Genomic DNA, 17,341 nt, shown 5'->3' with positions numbered 1-17,341 from the left:
ACACATGCTACAGCACCCAACTATTAGTCCACGCCAAACTTCATTTAGTCCAAGTGGGACTTCAGTCCCTAAGTCCCTGTGGACTGAGCTATTGCCAGCCCTGCAAAGGAAAGGGCGCCCAGGCCAGAACTCTAACCAGGGCCCGCCCAGTAAGGACAAAGCCTCTGTACACGACACTTCCTCTCTACCAACTGTGCTAAAAGGCACCCCAACAACTATAAACAAATATGTTTCATTTTAATTTTCTCAGATTCATCTTTGCTTTATTCATCATGTGTTTTGTCTGTCCATCCATCCATTGTCTGTAACCGATTTATCCCTTTCACAGGGTGGTGTGCGGGGGTGTGCTGGAGCCGGTCCCAGCTGTCCCTGGGCGAGGACAGGGTACTCTCTGGACGAGTCGCCAGCTCATCACAGTGTTTTGTCTGTTTTCTGTCAACTGAATAACAGTGTATGTTGTGTAGTGAGTTGGAGAGAGAGAGTCTGTAACCATAAAGGACTGTCGTATCCACCGTGCCACACACCAGCCAGCTAACAGTTAACTGTTACTGCACCTTTCTCCTTTTGTTTGTGTATGACTGTTGGCAACTGGTGTTAAGGTGTAGTACCACCACCTACTACAAAGCTGGAATACTGTGTGCAAAAAAGCAAAGCCGGTGAAGTGACAGGTCAGTAGCATTTTAGCATTACACAATTTGCTAATTATTTTTGCTATATTTTATGCTTCCCTCTGTTATCAGTCTTTATGCTAAGCCAGGCTGACTAGCATCTGGATATTGCTTCATGTTTTCAAACATGCAAACATAAGAGTGGGATCAATCTTCTTATTGAACCTAAATATATGAGTTTGCCTAAAATGTGCCTTTCTGTTTCTTCGGAATCAATTTATAATGTAAAGTTTGTTCTCAGCCCTCGAAGCAATGTAAGAACTGGCGTCAGGTGGAAGTGTAAATTGTGAGAAAGGAGAGAAAAGACAGAGATTCAGGTGGATAAATACACACACACACACACACACACACACACACACACACACAAGCTGACAGAAAAGACAGATGTCCAGATAGACATTTCCAGGGAGGATAAATATAGGTCTCGCATCCTGAGCAGATGGAGGATGACAGGGTTTGATCAGGACCCACAGATGACATTGGCTCAGCAGGATTCTGCTCGTTTGTGAGCTGCAGCGCAGGCCTGCACATCACCGGCTGACCCGAGGGGACGATAAGGAGGGCCCCAGCCGGCTGAGAGGTGGCTGCTGCCGGGCCACATCCCACCAACAGCTCAAGTCTTATCTAATCTTCTCCACGGAGGAGAAGATTGGGAAGCAAATAAAATAAGAAGTGTTTCAGGGCGGAGATGAAGAGGCTGTGTTGCTGTTGTTGAGCCCAGCCTCTGGTGGAAGTGGTTTCTTTTCATTCATCACCTTCTGTGACCACAAAGATTTGCCACCCATGAGAATGCCAAGTGCCTGAAAGTTAGACAAAAAACGGCATTCACTGTGGGATTCAGGTGGGCGAAGTATATTAGAATGTTTTTAACCTCTGAACATTTTACCGGTATGAAATCGCTGCCTTTTCCGACACGTTTGTGGCTTTGTCGGCAGCGTTTGAGAAAAGTTTGTTTGCATGTTTGTAACTTTGGTGAACTGCGCTGATCTAAGAACACTGCTGTATAAATGTTTCCCTCAGTTACAAGCAGAAAGGAGTGTGCGTGAAATTGAAGCAACCTTGACATACTGCACCATCCTCCCATTCCTCCGAAGGATTTCAGCTGAGATTTACTGTAAAATCTCATCTCTGCTGAAAGAAAAAGATCTCTCGATTCTTAAGTGACGGGTGGTTCACTGGTGTTTACGCAAACGAGAGGGAGAGAAGGCAAGAGGGAGAGGTCATAAAGCAGTATTTACCTGCTTTTGGAATATTCCAAGCCACTGCACACGTTCGATGTCCACCGCTGCAGTCACCAGTTCCACCGGAAAGACGAGAGCAGATACGACGGAGGCGGCAAATGGATTGTACTAAATTGAAACAGACTGAGAAATTCTCCTGTAATTATAACTGTGTTCAATTAGCCGTAACGTGATTTCTGAAGGGACCAAGTACTTTGTGCTTCGAGCAAGAGGAGCTCGAGCGTGGCAGTGGTTTCCGCACATAGATTACACTTGGAGCGCCGTGTTTAAGGACACCTAGGCAGCCGAGTCAAGTCAATTTTATTTACAGAGAATCGCGAATCGCAATCTGCCTCGGGAGGCATTGCGATCTGTGCAGAAAACAACACCCTCAGTCCTTCGACCCTCGATACAGATGAGGTATAAATACCTCAGAAAAGGCAGGGAGGCAAAGGATAAACCTCGTCAGGAAGAGCAAGAGACGAGTGATCCCTCTGCCAGGACGGACAGACAGTAGACATTGTGTGTGCAGGATAGATCAGTGAAGAATCACACACTAAACAGTACATTTAGGTTGCATTACATATGGTAAGAATATAGATCCAGGAGGACATTCAGCAACTTCAGCTAAAGCCAAAAAGGCACCACAATCTCTACTCAACCAGGGAGAGCTGGATGCTGGACAGGCAACACAACCCTGAAGAGGCAGCAGACATGCAAATACATAGATATGGCATAAGAATGAGAGCATGCTGACTGGGGAAAAAGGGAGAGAAGAGGCTGGTAATCCTCGGGTGGAGTCGATGATCCAGATCCACAAATCAGAATGAAGCACCGACCACCGGGAGACAGAGAGCACCCCGGACGGCCAGTGGACCGACATAATGGAATAAAAAGGAGAGGGAGGAGAGAACTTAATAGAGAGAAAGGGGTAGAAGAGCAATAGAAGAAAGTTTGGCAGCTTGTGGGAAACAGAAGCAGGAGCAACAGAAGGTGAGGTATCAGAGGAAAAACACTGGGGTAGAAAATTCGAGCCTCGCGCTTCACAGAGAATCTGTCACAAGAAAAACCTGGATGCACACGCGTCAGAGGCGTGAGAGTATTCAGATTTCACTCTGATGCGTGTTTCACAGCGCTGACACTGATCGCTACTGAGTGAGCATGAGGAACACATGTATAGTGGGGCTGTGTGAGCACCGAGGACGAGGGGAAGCTCTCCAGAAAGCTGCGGGGTATTGAGAGTGTTGTGGAGCGTGATATTAGGGCCAGGGCTTCCCACCAAGAGGTCTACGAGCCGTAACGACCTGCGAGCATCACCAGTCCAGCTGCTGTGACAGGCAGGCTCTCTGAGCCAGAGAGAGAGACAGGACGATGAAGAGTCAGAGCTGCTGTCAAAACAGACAGCAGCTCTGAAACAAGCCTTATTTTTATTATGAATTATGTTCATATATATTTAAACCTATAGATTTATATTCTCTGGCTACACTCAATGGCACTGAATGAGGAGAAATTGCGTCAGTCTTTCACACTGGAGAAGGTCGTTGTGCCTGTAGACATTTTCCTATGGACATAACAACTGTTGCGGTAACTGTGATTTGGCATATGGCCCCGTCAGTCACGCCGCATGAACACAGTTTCTAACACGGGCTCACAGGCTGGAAATGACTCCTCAAGAATAGTAAGCTGGCTGTGATATGTACAGATTGACTGCACAAAATAAAATGAATCTTCAGTCTTCAACAGGCTCCACTGTCCTTAACAGTAGCAGCTCTGTTTTGCTCTTCGTGGGTTATGAAGAGGTTTTCACCACAGCAACAACAGCTGGATTAGTTGTCCCAGAAAACATAATTTTAGTTCTCATCACAGTCCTTTTCATTAAAAACGGAAAAAACCTCTAGCATTAAAGGATGAATCTTAGGTTTGCTTGTCAAAGTATAAACTATGCTGGCATGAGTGTTACACCTCCTTCACACCGGGCAGAACACCCACTATCATCTGGCTTTAGTCTGTAATGTGATGCTTCACTGCGCTGACAGGCGACTCTGCCATAGTCACCAGTGTTTGTCAGTTCCTCCTCTGATGGAAACACAACACCAGGATGGACACGTTGATTTTTGCTCCTTCGCCATGATGCACGGTGAAGTCAGGGATGCTGGCTTGCTAAAAATGGGCCATCCCTCTGTGTTCAAATGATAAGATAACCATTTGTCAGATTCCCTACCTTTACAGAACCTGCAGGCTGGAGCACTGTGGTAAAAAAAAAAAAAAAAAAAAAAAGAGCTTCCCACCGTGAGCGTGATGACAGTGACAGTGCACTTTGCCAATATATTCAATCGCCTATTTTTAGCAGGTTTGCCCACATTTTAAAAAACCTGCTTATGAACACTGAGCCTGGCGGAAGAATGGTTGAGTGTGAATGAGTCCGACCATCATCTACATTGATCAGCGATCCTTTTTCCTGAGGCTGTCTTGTAGTTTATGTTTTGTAGTTTAAATTCTTTTTTTTAAGGAAAAAGAATCCTCTGTTACAGGACTCACATTTCAAAATGAGTCAGATGGAAGCGGAGGTGGCCGGCCAGCGTCAGCATTTGCAGCCCACCCATGGAAGGAACGTCATCTCAATCCGAACGTTAGCTACAGCTGATGAAGTCTGCTAGCAGCTCGCCATTTCAGATGGTAACACAGACGACTGTCAGCTGCAAATGACAAACACCGTTTTGTTTTCCTCTGCCTGAAATCAGTGAGCTATTGTTCCAGAAATTACTATGAATTTTCAAGGGCTACGTTTGCTTTTGTTATTTTATTGTCACAGACTACGCAGACAGATCGGCCGAGACGTAGCAACAGTCACTAAGCGGGTGCTGCAGCTGCTGTAGATCGACTACCTGGACCCCGATCTGTGAAAGGAAATACATTCTGAGCATTTCTGACAATTAAGCATTCTTAATAATGTCATTTCCCTGTAACCCTCGGTAATAACACAACGGCTCGCTGTTCACTTCCTCTTAATGCATCCAATGCCCCTACGCCCCCCGGCTGTATTCCGGGAGTCAAATTAGGTTCTCTTCTCAGAATTGCAATTTACTTTCCTTCTCTGTACTCTCTCCTCTCTTGCTCGCCCTCCCATACGTGCTGTGCTCTCCACGCAGCTCCTGTCGGTTACAGCAGGTACTTTCTGTCATCTTAGTCAATCATCTGCTGACAGATGGAGGGCTGACACACCACCACACAAAGCTCCTTAGAGACAGACTGAGGGGAAACATGCAACAGGACATTTGTCCATTCAGAGGTTACAAGCAAACAGAAGGTCATTTCCCCTGTCCAGAGCTAGGACGGTGTTTCTAAGATCATAATTCTTAGTCTCTGCTTCCTGAAGGTGATTATACAGTGTTGACTTGAAGTTAGTCCATACATTTTCTCTGACATAAAACGTGTGTTTTAATGTTCCTTACATCACCCCTGCAAGGTGTACGAGACGACAGATGAAACAGATGAAATGAACCGCGTGGCTGATGAAACACTGCACAACAGTGTGGAGGGACAGGCTTCATAAGACATGGGGCTCCTACCTGTCAAATGCTTTCAGTGAGCCCTCTTCAGCCTTAATCACACAACACAGCTCAGTGGCTAGTGGTGCTCACATTTCGGCTGAATGTAAAGCACCTCATTTCCCACAAACACTTCCCCGATGGCCACAAAATGTCAAGCTAGCGTTTGCTAATTTAGCTTCTTTACGGGCTCGCTGCAGCTCTTCAGCGCAGATGAGTTTCCAAACTAGCCATCACTGACGAATGAATTACTCTGCTGTAATGAGATCCCCGTCAGTAACAGGAAATCTGCATGTTTAGTCATTGGACTGTTTGAAATGCCAGCAGCTGATATTCTATTAGAGGAAATAAGACATGGAGGAGTTGAATGTTTTTTCCCGAAACCGTAGAACAGTGACGGAAGCATTTGTCCATATGTGACCTCGGGTTGTAATGTATGACCACCTCATGTCATTTTAGGCGTGGCCTCCGGTGATGTCAGCTGCGTCCGCGTCACGATTGAAAATCATGAGTATTTTCCACATTTCCAAATTGAGAGGTTGAAACCAAGCAGGACCCTCTAGGACTTTGCCGAGACACCGCATTTATACAACTCACTTGTTTAAATTATATTAAGGCTTAAAGTTATGCATAATAAAGCATCTCTCTGCCGTATTTGTGGCTGTGATGCCTCAGTTCAGATATCAGATGCATCATATATATTTCTCAGCGTTTCATTTGGGTAAAAGACCGGAGTGGAGGGGCAGCGGCCAGTGTTTTGGATTCACAAGCGACTCAGAGTTAGTTTTTAAAACTTTTTGGAATAAAATCTGGTTCTACCTTCACCGGCTGCCGAAGAGATCCACAGAGGAGCCGGTTGCTGCTCGCTGCCTTGTGTCTAATGTACAAGGTTATCTGGCAGACAAACTCAAGAGTGTTACCTGAGGTGAAAATCCATAATTTTACCTGTGAGCAAAGATAACTTGTTGGTGTTACCTGGCTGGGTGGATTCCAGTTAGGTGGGCATGTATAACCAAGGACATTATATTAAATCTGGACACAGCCTTGGAGGCAGAGCTCCATTTATTCCTATAAAAGCTGCTCAGTGGCCAACAAAGCTCAACTCCCTGAGATCTGCCTTGTCATGGGGCCGGGCCAGCTAACTACTGGTGTAGCACACGGCTAACTTGAATAGGAGTAAAATCATGTAATTGTGTCACTCTTCGAGGCTTTCCAATCCATTCCATCCATTTCATTGGACCGAATGGCTCAAATTCTGATAGTGAAATAAGTAACATTGCTCATAAAAAATTGTTCCCGTTTTACAGACGCTTCTTGAACAATGTAAGTTTAAGCTCATGGCAAAAAGTCTTTTTGAGCCGCAGTGCATCAAGTAACAATGTAACTATGCAGTTTGGCCACTACAAAAACTGGCTTCAAAGCCTGGTGCTCTTTCTGGGGGCTCGTATATAACTAACTCGGCACACTTCAGCTCCACCCCCACTCCACCTATTAACTTTGCTCATACTACACTTATGCTTACAATACAATCTAGTGACAACAAAATAAATGACGGCCAACAGTATTTTAAAAAGCACCATTGCCAATAAGTAAAAGTCTTAAAGACACCCGAGCCGAAAACCTGTTGTTGGTGTCAGTAATCTTATTTCAAAACCATGGCCATGATGTTTCTACCGCCTCCACTCCTCTGTGAAGGCTTTCCATGAGACTTTGCAACTGGCTTCAGGGATTTGCTCCCATTCAGCCACAGGAGCATCAGTGAGGTCGGCCTCTGATGTTGGGTGAAAAGGCCTGGCTCATAGTCGGTGTTCTACTTTATCCTAAAAGTGCTGAATGGGGTTGAGGTCAAGGCTCTCTGCACACCGGTCAAGTTCTTCCAAAATAAACTCAGGAGGTGCGGCCCGTTGCGCCGGGACATCGTCGTGTTAAACATAAAATGAACTTCACAAAGTTGGAAGCAAATTATTCTGTGACCCAGAACTGAGTTTAAAAAAAAAAAGCCCCAGAGCAAATTTACATGCGTGTCTGCGGATAGCAGTAGGAGGAGATTGAGTGACTTGACATGAGTGAGTGCATGCTGGTGTGTTAAGTCTGTTTACCCATGAAGCACCCTTTATTATGACCACGTTGGGGGATATCGCCTCGCTAAAGGCTGGCGTGGGGAGCTGTAATTCTTTGGAATGGTGGATCATTATCTAACTGCATCATCTGTAAACAGCCAATGGCAGGCTGCCTCAGTAATGAGTTTCTCAGTGAGACAAAGCGGGGGATTTTAGTATTTATTTCCATATTTCCAAAAAGCCCTCTCATTAGCATGCTGTCTCATTAATTCTGGCTCTGTCTCTGGCCCTGTCTAATTCTCACTTGACCCCTCTTGAGCTTGACTTTTTGAACCTGACTATGATAACAGCTAATGTTGTAAATCTGCGAGAGCCGTATAAAGTCAGGCACACTCGGGGCCTCAGGATGCTGCATATCTGTTGCTGCAGAAGCATGGAAATGGATCAATCTTGCAGCTCACACCGAATATACATAATTTGGATATTCATATAGCTTTTATGGATCATGGGCAGGTTCTTCATAGTGCTGTGGGCAGAATAAAACCTTTGAATCCTTTCAGGAGTCGACACCAAAGCTGATGATGGTGTCACATTGTCCTTCTTTGAATATGGATGTGGGAGGGAGACAATGTGGCCTGTGATTCTGCCTGCTTTCACCTTTAAATCTCCACATCCTGCATGCTCTGCAGTGGTTCCCAGCCTTTCGGTCGGCGGTGCCCCCACATCTCAGATGAGGTCAAGCATAACATGAAGGACCCCATCCATCCATTGCCAAAACCTGCCATTGTATGGAGTTTTTAAGATATTGTTTAGTATTTAAAAAAGCTGATGTTTCTCATGCTTTTTTTTTTTATTACAACTGATTTCTTTAGGTAAATTTGAGTTTGGGTTAGTATCAACTTACGTTTAGCTAATTGTTTTCACTGTTAATCCATTACTGTCGGCTAGCTAATGTAAATGCCTACTTTCAGCTTGGCTCAACTATCCACTACTTTTAGGTAAACACTGCAACTGTCTATCACTTACTATTAACTAACACTTTCAACTGTTTCATTAGCTAGTTATTTCAAGCAGTCTGCCTACTTTTAGCCAATTATTTCAGCTGTTTCAATTTTCTACCCCTTACTTTTACTGTTTTTTTATCATTTGGTCTGTTTATCCATAACTTTTAGCTAATTTCTTCAGCAGTTTGTACTTAACCATGTCTGCTGTTACAAATTACTTTTATCCATGTAAACAATTTATTTAATAATTAGCCTAGTTTTTGGTGCACAGTGCCACCACACGGCTCAGGCCACAGCCGACTCAGATGTGCGGTGCTGCACTGGTAGCTCACTGGTTATGCTGCAAAAGTTACGGAAGATAACGATCAAACCAATCTGTTATCCTGTTATATATTTATTAAAGGGTGTTACCACACTCAGCACTGCCAACTGCAGAAGTACCCTGTGGAAATCACTTTCCTACTGGGAAAAATTATTAAACCCAACTGGAAGGACTGGATGGTAGTGAAATGATTGTAGTTGAGGCTCTTCTCTGATTACAGTGAGAACTGCCCACATGTGTATAGTGTCAGTTCACTGTCACATCTCTCTGTCCCTAATTATTCCACTCCACCTCCTCTTCTGCCACCTTGTGTTCATTTTCAAAATCTCCTTGAGAGGATGTGATTAAGAAATAAAGTGTAATAGCTGACGGCGGGAATTAGTGGTGGGGATATAATGCATGCCTGAAGCTAAGCTGAAGCCAATTTCAGCTGCTTAGCATTCTGCGCTGCCCCTCTCTTCACTAATACAGCTCACCTTGAGATAAGAGAACAGCTGACTGCTTATGCACTGCCAAGATACCACCTTCTTTATTACGCGTGGAATGAGGATTGTCAAGGAACTGACCCTACCAACTGCTCCGCAAAACGATCACTTGAAAATCATAATTCTTTATAAAAGAACAGGGCATTAGTTGGCGGCAAAGCAAAAGGAGACATCATCCACACAATGAACTTTAAAAAGCTCTCAAAAAGGTATCTTAATTCATGGCAGAACTGCTGTGCAGGCCTGTAAGTTCACCGTATTGTCACTAAAAGCTGCTCACAGGGAAGTATTGCAGAAAAGAAGCAGCGGTGCTCATTAACATGGGAGTGCTGGTCTAGGGGTCTTGCTTCAGGTGTGAGAGGTCTGGGGTTCAAAACCAGACAAGCCCTTTGTTTCATGGCATTTGATGCTGAACAGTTGCAGTATTCCAAGACGCACTAATGGCCACTTACAAACTGAATATGCAACAGCCACCATGTCACCTTTGGTGAAGTTCGAGTGTTCTGTATGGATCTGTAGGTGACAGATTACAGATACAGTATAACAGAACATGACCTCTTACGCACTTAACATTGATTCCTTGATTGGCATATAGGCTACCACACCAGCAATGAATTGCTTAAACACAAATAGCACGACAGTATAATGCACTTGTTTGATCAATGACAGGAAACAGAATAATCCTTTAGGAAGAGACAGATCATTCTATAATTCCTCTAACATCTGCTCGCTCAGTTAACAACAGCAGAAGCACACAGTTGGGGACTAGGTGAATATAGTGAAGCACTCATTAAGAGATAAAAAGAGCCATCAGTTATTCAAAACCAGAGCAGACCAGATGTAGAGAGAACACAGACTTAAATTCATCAAGAGGCCACAAACACATCCCCAAATGAATGGCAACATTGCAGAATCTGCCCTGACTTACTTCACTTGGTAAATATGTATTCAGATTATTCTTCTACCTCTAAAAAGGCCTGAGTTAAATGATTTCCATATAGCAGCATGGACCCTTGGATTAAGATGAAAACACAAAAGTTGAAACAAATCTTTATTTAAAAAATGCATAAACAATTTGGGACACAAAGTTTCATTCATGAAAATCAGTAAGATGATAACAGAAATCTTCCTCTCCATCAGTTCATCAGACCGTTACCTTGACCTGACGTGGAGACTCTGTACGATCATTTTATCTTGATATTTGACACGTCGTCGACCAAGTCACTACATGCAATCAGAGCCTTTCAAGCCTGTAGGGAACTTTGTTGTACATCAAAACGCTATGCAATGAATTCACTGAATACTACACTGTAATTTTGGCCTGTGCAACCATGTAGACTGATAGAAGGTGTGGAAGAAGACAACCCTTTAAAAAGAAATAAATACCAGCTTGCTTATCTCTGGGGTCCAGTGGTCTAAGAAGACCTGCTGTAGAGTTTCATGATAACACTGGGACAAACAATCTGCAGTAGCATGTTGTGGCATTGTTGGAAAATGAAAGTGATCCAGGACCGACGGCGGGGCTCTGTGTAGTCCAGGCAGACTGCTGTGGCGGGCCCGATCTAAAATGTATTACGCGCCTCTGTGGGTCGGTGCTGTGAAGCCAGCTTACCGTAGCCCCCTCGGGCAGGGTCGTAGTCCTGCCTGTACTCATCTCTCACCTACACAGGAGATGAAAAACACAGCCGGAGGGCACATCTTTCATTATCTGAGTGGAGAGGTCTAATCCTCAAGTTACATACTGATAAAAAGCAAACTTATTTCTTAGCCCAATATCTTTATTTACACGCTCCCAGAAGGCTTCACCAAGGACCGCAACAACAAAAATAATTATGTACGTTGTATTTGTTAGCAGAATAATATGAGCTTTCATTCTTCAAATGCCATGCTATAGTAATGCGGTCTCTTCAAAGGCCATGGTTAATCATGCATAATTAATCTGGAAGTTATATCACTTTCTAAATATCATGCCGATGTATTAAAATGCCATGATATGCAGTATTGATTTTCTTGAAAGGCGTTTCAGTACATGTCATTTTTCAAATGCCATGGTATGCAGTGCTTTAGATTGTTTTCCAAGAATGCCGTACTGCAGAAAAGCTTGAAGTGTGAGCGATGGACAAAACTGGTAAGAGAATCTAAAAGCACTAAAGACGCAAGCAGCTAATGGGATGTTTGAGGTCAGCAGTGACTCAGTTACATGCTCGTCTTTGCTGGTTCTCTGCCTGTATTTTCAGCAAACACTCCCAAACTGTATATTTTATTTGTGAGACATGTCCAACTTGCTCCTAGTAAAAGCTCAAGTTAATTGATATTGAGTTTAAAAATGTACACAGGTGCATTTTTTAAATTAGACTGTATTGTTTCCAGGCCAAACTAAGCAGCATTTGACTGCTGACTGCATTTGACAGAGAGAAACACTGCATTTAGTCCATGGGATATTAGTTCACTGATATCCAGCAAATAACAAAACCAATATATTCATAAATTTGTTTGTGAAATAGTCAAACTACTACTACAGACTGATACAATAATAAATCCAGTAAGGATTTATCATCCAGTTTTTTCAATCAACACTAGACATAAACTAACATTCTAAATACTGCTCTTTGATTATTACTAAGTTCTGATCTGAATCTTTCATTCCTGTTTCCCAAAAAGGGTTCCCTAAGAACTGGCCATGGGTTCAGCAAGATTTGTTAATTTTGAATTTTAAGGTGAGATTTAGAACACAGATGTAGCCCCATACAGAAATGTGCTATGTAAAGATATGGTGGAGTGTTTGCTTTTATATGTCTTGTAGGTATACAGAATGCCTTTTTGCCATTACATTTTCTAATAAAGCATTAAACACTAAAAACACATTCACATATGCAGTTGTTAACTAGCTCATTGGTTTCAATTTATTAATATTGATGTTAATTGTTATATGTTAGGTACACCACATCTATGCTATGGCTTGGTTTTTTTTTAAAGTGCCAGGCAAAAGGGTACCAGAGCTTTAAATTTACATTTTTACACACTTGGCAGCAGGATAATGACCCTAACACGTCCAAACAAGAACTGAAAAAAAGGGTCAGAATCCTCACCTGTCCTCCAGATTTGCCGCGGCCATACTGCCGTCCCTCCTTGAAGCCGGCGTCCCAGTCTGTCCTGATGATACGGTCGTCCAGCCGCGTGCCATTAATGAAGCGCATGGCGTTTTCCGCACCGACACGCGTGTAGTATCTGGTACAGCCGGGGTTAAGGTCTGTCACAGGCTCCTAAACTTGCAACATGGACACTTCATGCTATAGTGATAAAATCGCGATAGTTAGTAGCCAGGCAGGCAGAGTGTTGACTTTGCCTGGTATCAAAGTGTACCTGCATCAGGTGTTTCTAAAAAAACCTGTTGAATTTGAGCCTCATATTTAAAAAGGATACTCTACGAAGCAGAATCCGCAGGCTGTCTTCTTGACTTTATCCAGCCCAATGATGATGCGCTTGACATCTCCGCTTTTAGAAAACAGCTCGTGGACCTGTTCAATAATTACAAAAATAAAAAGACAAAAGTGAGGCTTCTGTGACTGCTGGAGTCAAAAGGACATCTGGGACGTGGAATTCAAATCACAGGCCATAAGAGGATGAAAACACAAGCAAAATAAAAACACCCCTGAAGAATATAATGACAATTATTTGGTCTCCAAATCGATGAAAATGATCCTACCTGCTCCTCGGTGGTGTAGAAGGAGAGATTGCCAACATACAAAGTGTGGCTCTGCTTCAGCAGCTTCTCCTGTTCATAACGGTTTCCCTGAAAACACATAACACAATACAAGTAAGCTCCACTTTCAGAAGGCTGGGACACTGACCAGGATCTCTGGTGAGATGGTATGATGTGGGAGCTTGTGAGAGCAGTGACGTTACAACGCTGGACAACAAACAATATCACAATATTGTAAATAAGACGTTTAACACTTTTATTTATTCTCGAAAATATGTTACGTTTGTAAGCAGAATTATCTTTCTTGGCGCTCCAACCCAAAACCATAACACACAAAAAAAACTCCAGCCAATGTAATATATAAGATAACAATATCGCTTTTCCTAAAGAAGGCACATCTGAAAGGTTTTTTTTTTTTTTTTTTTTTCTAATCAAAGGTTACAAACAAATCATTGATCCATACAAAGCATGAGCAGCCCGCTCTGCTGTTCGCCTGCCGTCACTCACTGTGGGCTAACAATACAAGCCGTTTCACTGAAATAAAAACCATAGCATCCTTATATAATGCTCAAGAATACGTCAACACTTACCTTAAAATGCTGGTCTCTATACTGACTTATATCGATGTAAGAATCACTAGTCAAAGCGCTTAACTTAACAGACATCGCGAAGAAGTTGCGGGTAGGCGGCCAGCAGCTACACAACTGTTTGCGGAATTGCGGAAAACAATGAAGCTAGTTCCGGTTCAAGCGTCCGTGCTTTGAAGAAGTCCGGGTGGAAACATTTGACATCAATGTATACATGAACTGAGCGGCGCCCCCTCATGGTGTGTTTTTGATACATTGATTTTGTTAGACATTTTTTTTAACGCTTGTATTTATTGATGAAAACGACGTCAACCGACATTATTTAGTTCACAGTTCCCGTGTGAACACTGACGATAACTCAGAGTCAGTGAAGACATAAACGAACGCTTGATGGAAAAGAGGAAATGGAGCAGCACATTTGACCTTATTTTTATTCTTTGTTCTTGTCTTCTAAGATATTTTATTTTTATGTGCCTTGTTTTGTCAAAATCAAGCCACTCAAAATCAATACACTGAATCAAATTGTGCAAGTCTGGTCTGTGGAGGTGCCAGAAGTCACGTGACCAGTGAAGCTGAAGGCCTTGTGAGATGTGGTGCCACTCTATTGGCTGCTGTGAAAAGGCCACTGATGCACTCATCTACCCATCTGATGTCCCTTTCCATCCTGTGGGCACTTTTTTCTTCATATGGCATTTAACTAAACCTTCCAGATATTTTACAAATGTGTCAGATATCTTGAGGGGAAAAAAATGTCTGTTTTCTGATATTACTCAGATATTTTACACATATTTTTTAAATATTGTAAAAATAAAAAAAATAAAAAAACAGGATAAAATGGTGTACTTCACATACTACGAGCATGCAAAACTGATTAGGTGCTATAGGACATTTACAGGGTGTAATTACCAGAATATTCTTATTGTATTAATCAGACTTCTGATTACGAATCATATGAAACATCAACAAAACACAAGAGTGGTGCAAAAAAAACTGTCAAAACATGTTTTTTCATGTCAAAAAAAAAAAAAAAAAAAAAACACTTCAAACTGCAGAGCTTCCAGAAAGGTCAACATTTTATTATAATTCAGATATTCAAAGTAACAAAATCATTCAACCTGATCCATCACCCACCCGCAACCGACTTAACAAACATACAATGTGTTTTGTGTGTGTGTGAAAAGAATGTAGCGATATTAATAACCCTGCTTAGAAATAACAGAAAAATGAAAAACAACAGTGACATGAAACGGCACAGACGTGACGTTACACCGTCAGCCCGCAGCCAAATACTGGTCTCAGCTGCTCGCTTTCAATTCTGCTAATGTTTAACAAAGACATACAGTCAGCTCTTGTATTGTGTAATATCATTAGTTCACTAAACCAGAGCACAACAGCCAGCCAGAGGAGGACAGTGGGGTTGCCATCTCTACTCCCAGAATTAACATTTAGTCTTCATCAGAGGTCAGATTCCTGCACTTAATGCTGCAGCAGCTCCTGGAACCTGAAAAAAAGAAATAACAGCACACTAAACATACATTTTTTTTTTAAAAAAAAGCAAACGTGTCACAGGCATGACAAAAGGATGTGTTCTGGCTTTCCCTGAGTAACAGCATCTCTTTTGGGGTTCAGAGGTCACAGAGTCAAGTTGTTTCTCTTCAGGATGCAGATATTAGATATTCCTTGATTTGACCAGTTAATCCTACTTCTGATACGGGCTGGGTCTCTTTTGAAATCTAAAACTGATACCAGTTTCAGAACAAACACCAAAACCACCTTTATTGCATTTCCTGTGGCTTGCAGCTGCTCGGCTCACCATGGCTGCCCCTTCTCATTTAGTCATAAACCATACTGGCATATCCAAAACTGATCTGCTGTCAGAAAAATGCTGGAAACATCATCGTCATGACTTTTTTTTTTTTTTTGGTAGACAAGATAAAGCCATCAAGTGCTACACATGTTCAATACTTTTAATGTGAAACAGCAACAGTGGACAGTGAAATAGTCAAATAGATATCGGACAGTGAAAACTGATAACAAGACAAATATCAGTTCTCAAAATAGAAAAGACAACATAAAAAAATATTATTGTTAATCGTTTAATTCATAGCTTTCAGTTAATTAAAGGCAGACCACAAAGAGAATCAAACCTCAATCTTGAAGTTAAATCGGATTTTTCCATCTTATCTGTATGTGTGCTCTCAGTTTAAGCTGACACTGAACTGAACACTGAACATGGTGTGTGCTCTGTAATGAATCTGTGCTTCATCGAATCACCTCACAGCAAACCTTCACTCAGAGACCAGCTGGCACATCTGTGATGACTTACGTTCTGAAAGTTGCCTTCTTCGCCGTCTCCTCTTCATCAAAGGTCGGATCTCCTCTCGATGCTCAGCAGCTCCACTTCGAAGATGAGCGTCGCTCCGCCGGGGATCTTCGGAGGAGCTCCCCGGTCTCCGTAGCCCAGCTCGGCGGGGATGACCAGCTTCCTCTTCTCGCCCTCGCACATGCCCAGCAGGCCCTGGTCCCAGCCTTTGATCACCTGGCCGGTGCCCAGGGTGAAGGTGAAGGGTCTGTCGCGGGGGATGCTGCTGTCGAACTCGGTGCCGTCCTCCAGCTTGCCCGTGTAGTGCATGTTCAACACGTCTCCCTTGCGGGACTTGATGGGGCAGTTGTCCACCCGCTTCTTGATGCCGATCTGCAGCTTCTTCTTCTCAGCTCCGCTTACTGCCGCCGGGCTCAGAGACAGCACGGTGACGGCGAACAGCAGGAGCACCCGCATGACTGCAGCCGGGCCGGACTTTACAGCTGCTGGAGGGTCAGGTAGAGACGAGCGAGCGCTGAGGCCAGGCAGCCAATTTGGGGGATGAATCAGGGAAACGAGACGGGAAATCTGTTCGCCAAAACGGATGTACGTATGGAGAAGACCCCGGAAGTGCTGGTCGCCGGCAGGTGTAACCAGCAAAGACGTCCGGAAAAGCGCCTGTAACGTCTTTGGCTGAAGTTGGCCTCACATTGGACAGGCTCCGCTTCAAACTCAGGTGTTACAACAATCAAACACGTAAAACGAGAGCTCGCCATAATAGTAACAGTCTTTAGATGATTTAAAACCCCTTTTCACATATGTGAAACTTTGGAAACCTTTGAGGAATGTGATGACCTCCAAATCTATAATTATATATATAGATACAATATTCAGCTGGTTGTAAACTGGAAGAACAAAACTATTGAATTACCAACTAATAAGATCATCATTGTAGCAAAATACTATATACATTACATATCGATTTGCCACATTAAAAATGTGTAGTAATTTAACAGCTTGTTGTATTATCCACTGAGTACATTTTTCATCTCAGTTGTGACTGATACGGCTGTAAAACAAATGTAGTGGTGCGTAGAGTACAAGGAAGTCAAACATTTCCCCTTGAGATGTAGTAGAATAATATAATAATGTTGAACTTAAGAACATTACTTGAGAAACTGTTAGTGTCCACCACTACAGTCCACCTCTAGAATACATTTAGTCCTACTTTAAAAACCACTGTAGGCCTCTGATGTGAGCCTCCAAAAATGGTTTAAACACGCCCATATAAGTTAAAAATGTAATATCTGGTTCTTCTGTGTCTATTGATCATTTGTTTTAAAACTGTAATAATGAGTCCAACAGTGTTACAGGAGTGCTGTGCCAGAGCAGTGGACTGCTTTTTTTAAAAACCTGGTGTCTGCATTACCCACAATGCAACT

The 17,341-nt window shown here is 42.9% G+C and overlaps 2 protein-coding genes across 2 annotated transcripts; both read right to left on the bottom strand.

Moving 5' to 3' along the window:
* Positions 1 to 10,341: 10,341 nt before the first annotated feature.
* ncbp2 (nuclear cap binding protein subunit 2) lies at positions 10,342 to 13,758 on the bottom strand. The gene is made up of 5 exons (XM_037115014.1): positions 13,601 to 13,758; positions 13,014 to 13,100; positions 12,731 to 12,825; positions 12,397 to 12,535; positions 10,342 to 10,968 (listed from the first exon to the last, which is right to left on the bottom strand). Exons 1-5 carry the CDS (start codon positions 13,673 to 13,675, stop codon positions 10,870 to 10,872), a joined length of 495 nt encoding a protein of 164 aa, XP_036970909.1. The 5' UTR covers positions 13,676 to 13,758; the 3' UTR covers positions 10,342 to 10,869.
* An 894-nt stretch (positions 13,759 to 14,652) lies between these two features.
* On the bottom strand, positions 14,653 to 16,533 carry fkbp2 (FKBP prolyl isomerase 2). Its single transcript, XM_037115016.1, has 2 exons — positions 15,924 to 16,533; positions 14,653 to 15,098 (listed from the first exon to the last, which is right to left on the bottom strand). Exon 1 carries the CDS (start codon positions 16,374 to 16,376, stop codon positions 15,960 to 15,962), a length of 417 nt encoding a protein of 138 aa, XP_036970911.1. The 5' UTR covers positions 16,377 to 16,533; the 3' UTR covers positions 14,653 to 15,098; positions 15,924 to 15,959.
* Positions 16,534 to 17,341: the final 808 nt, after the last annotated feature.

This window comes from Acanthopagrus latus, chromosome 11 (genome assembly GCF_904848185.1).
Source record: "Acanthopagrus latus isolate v.2019 chromosome 11, fAcaLat1.1, whole genome shotgun sequence".
Lineage (NCBI taxonomy): Eukaryota > Metazoa > Chordata > Actinopteri > Spariformes > Sparidae > Acanthopagrus > Acanthopagrus latus.
The sequence above is the reverse complement of the archived record's forward strand: the minus strand, read 5'-3'. Positions and strand labels throughout refer to the sequence as shown.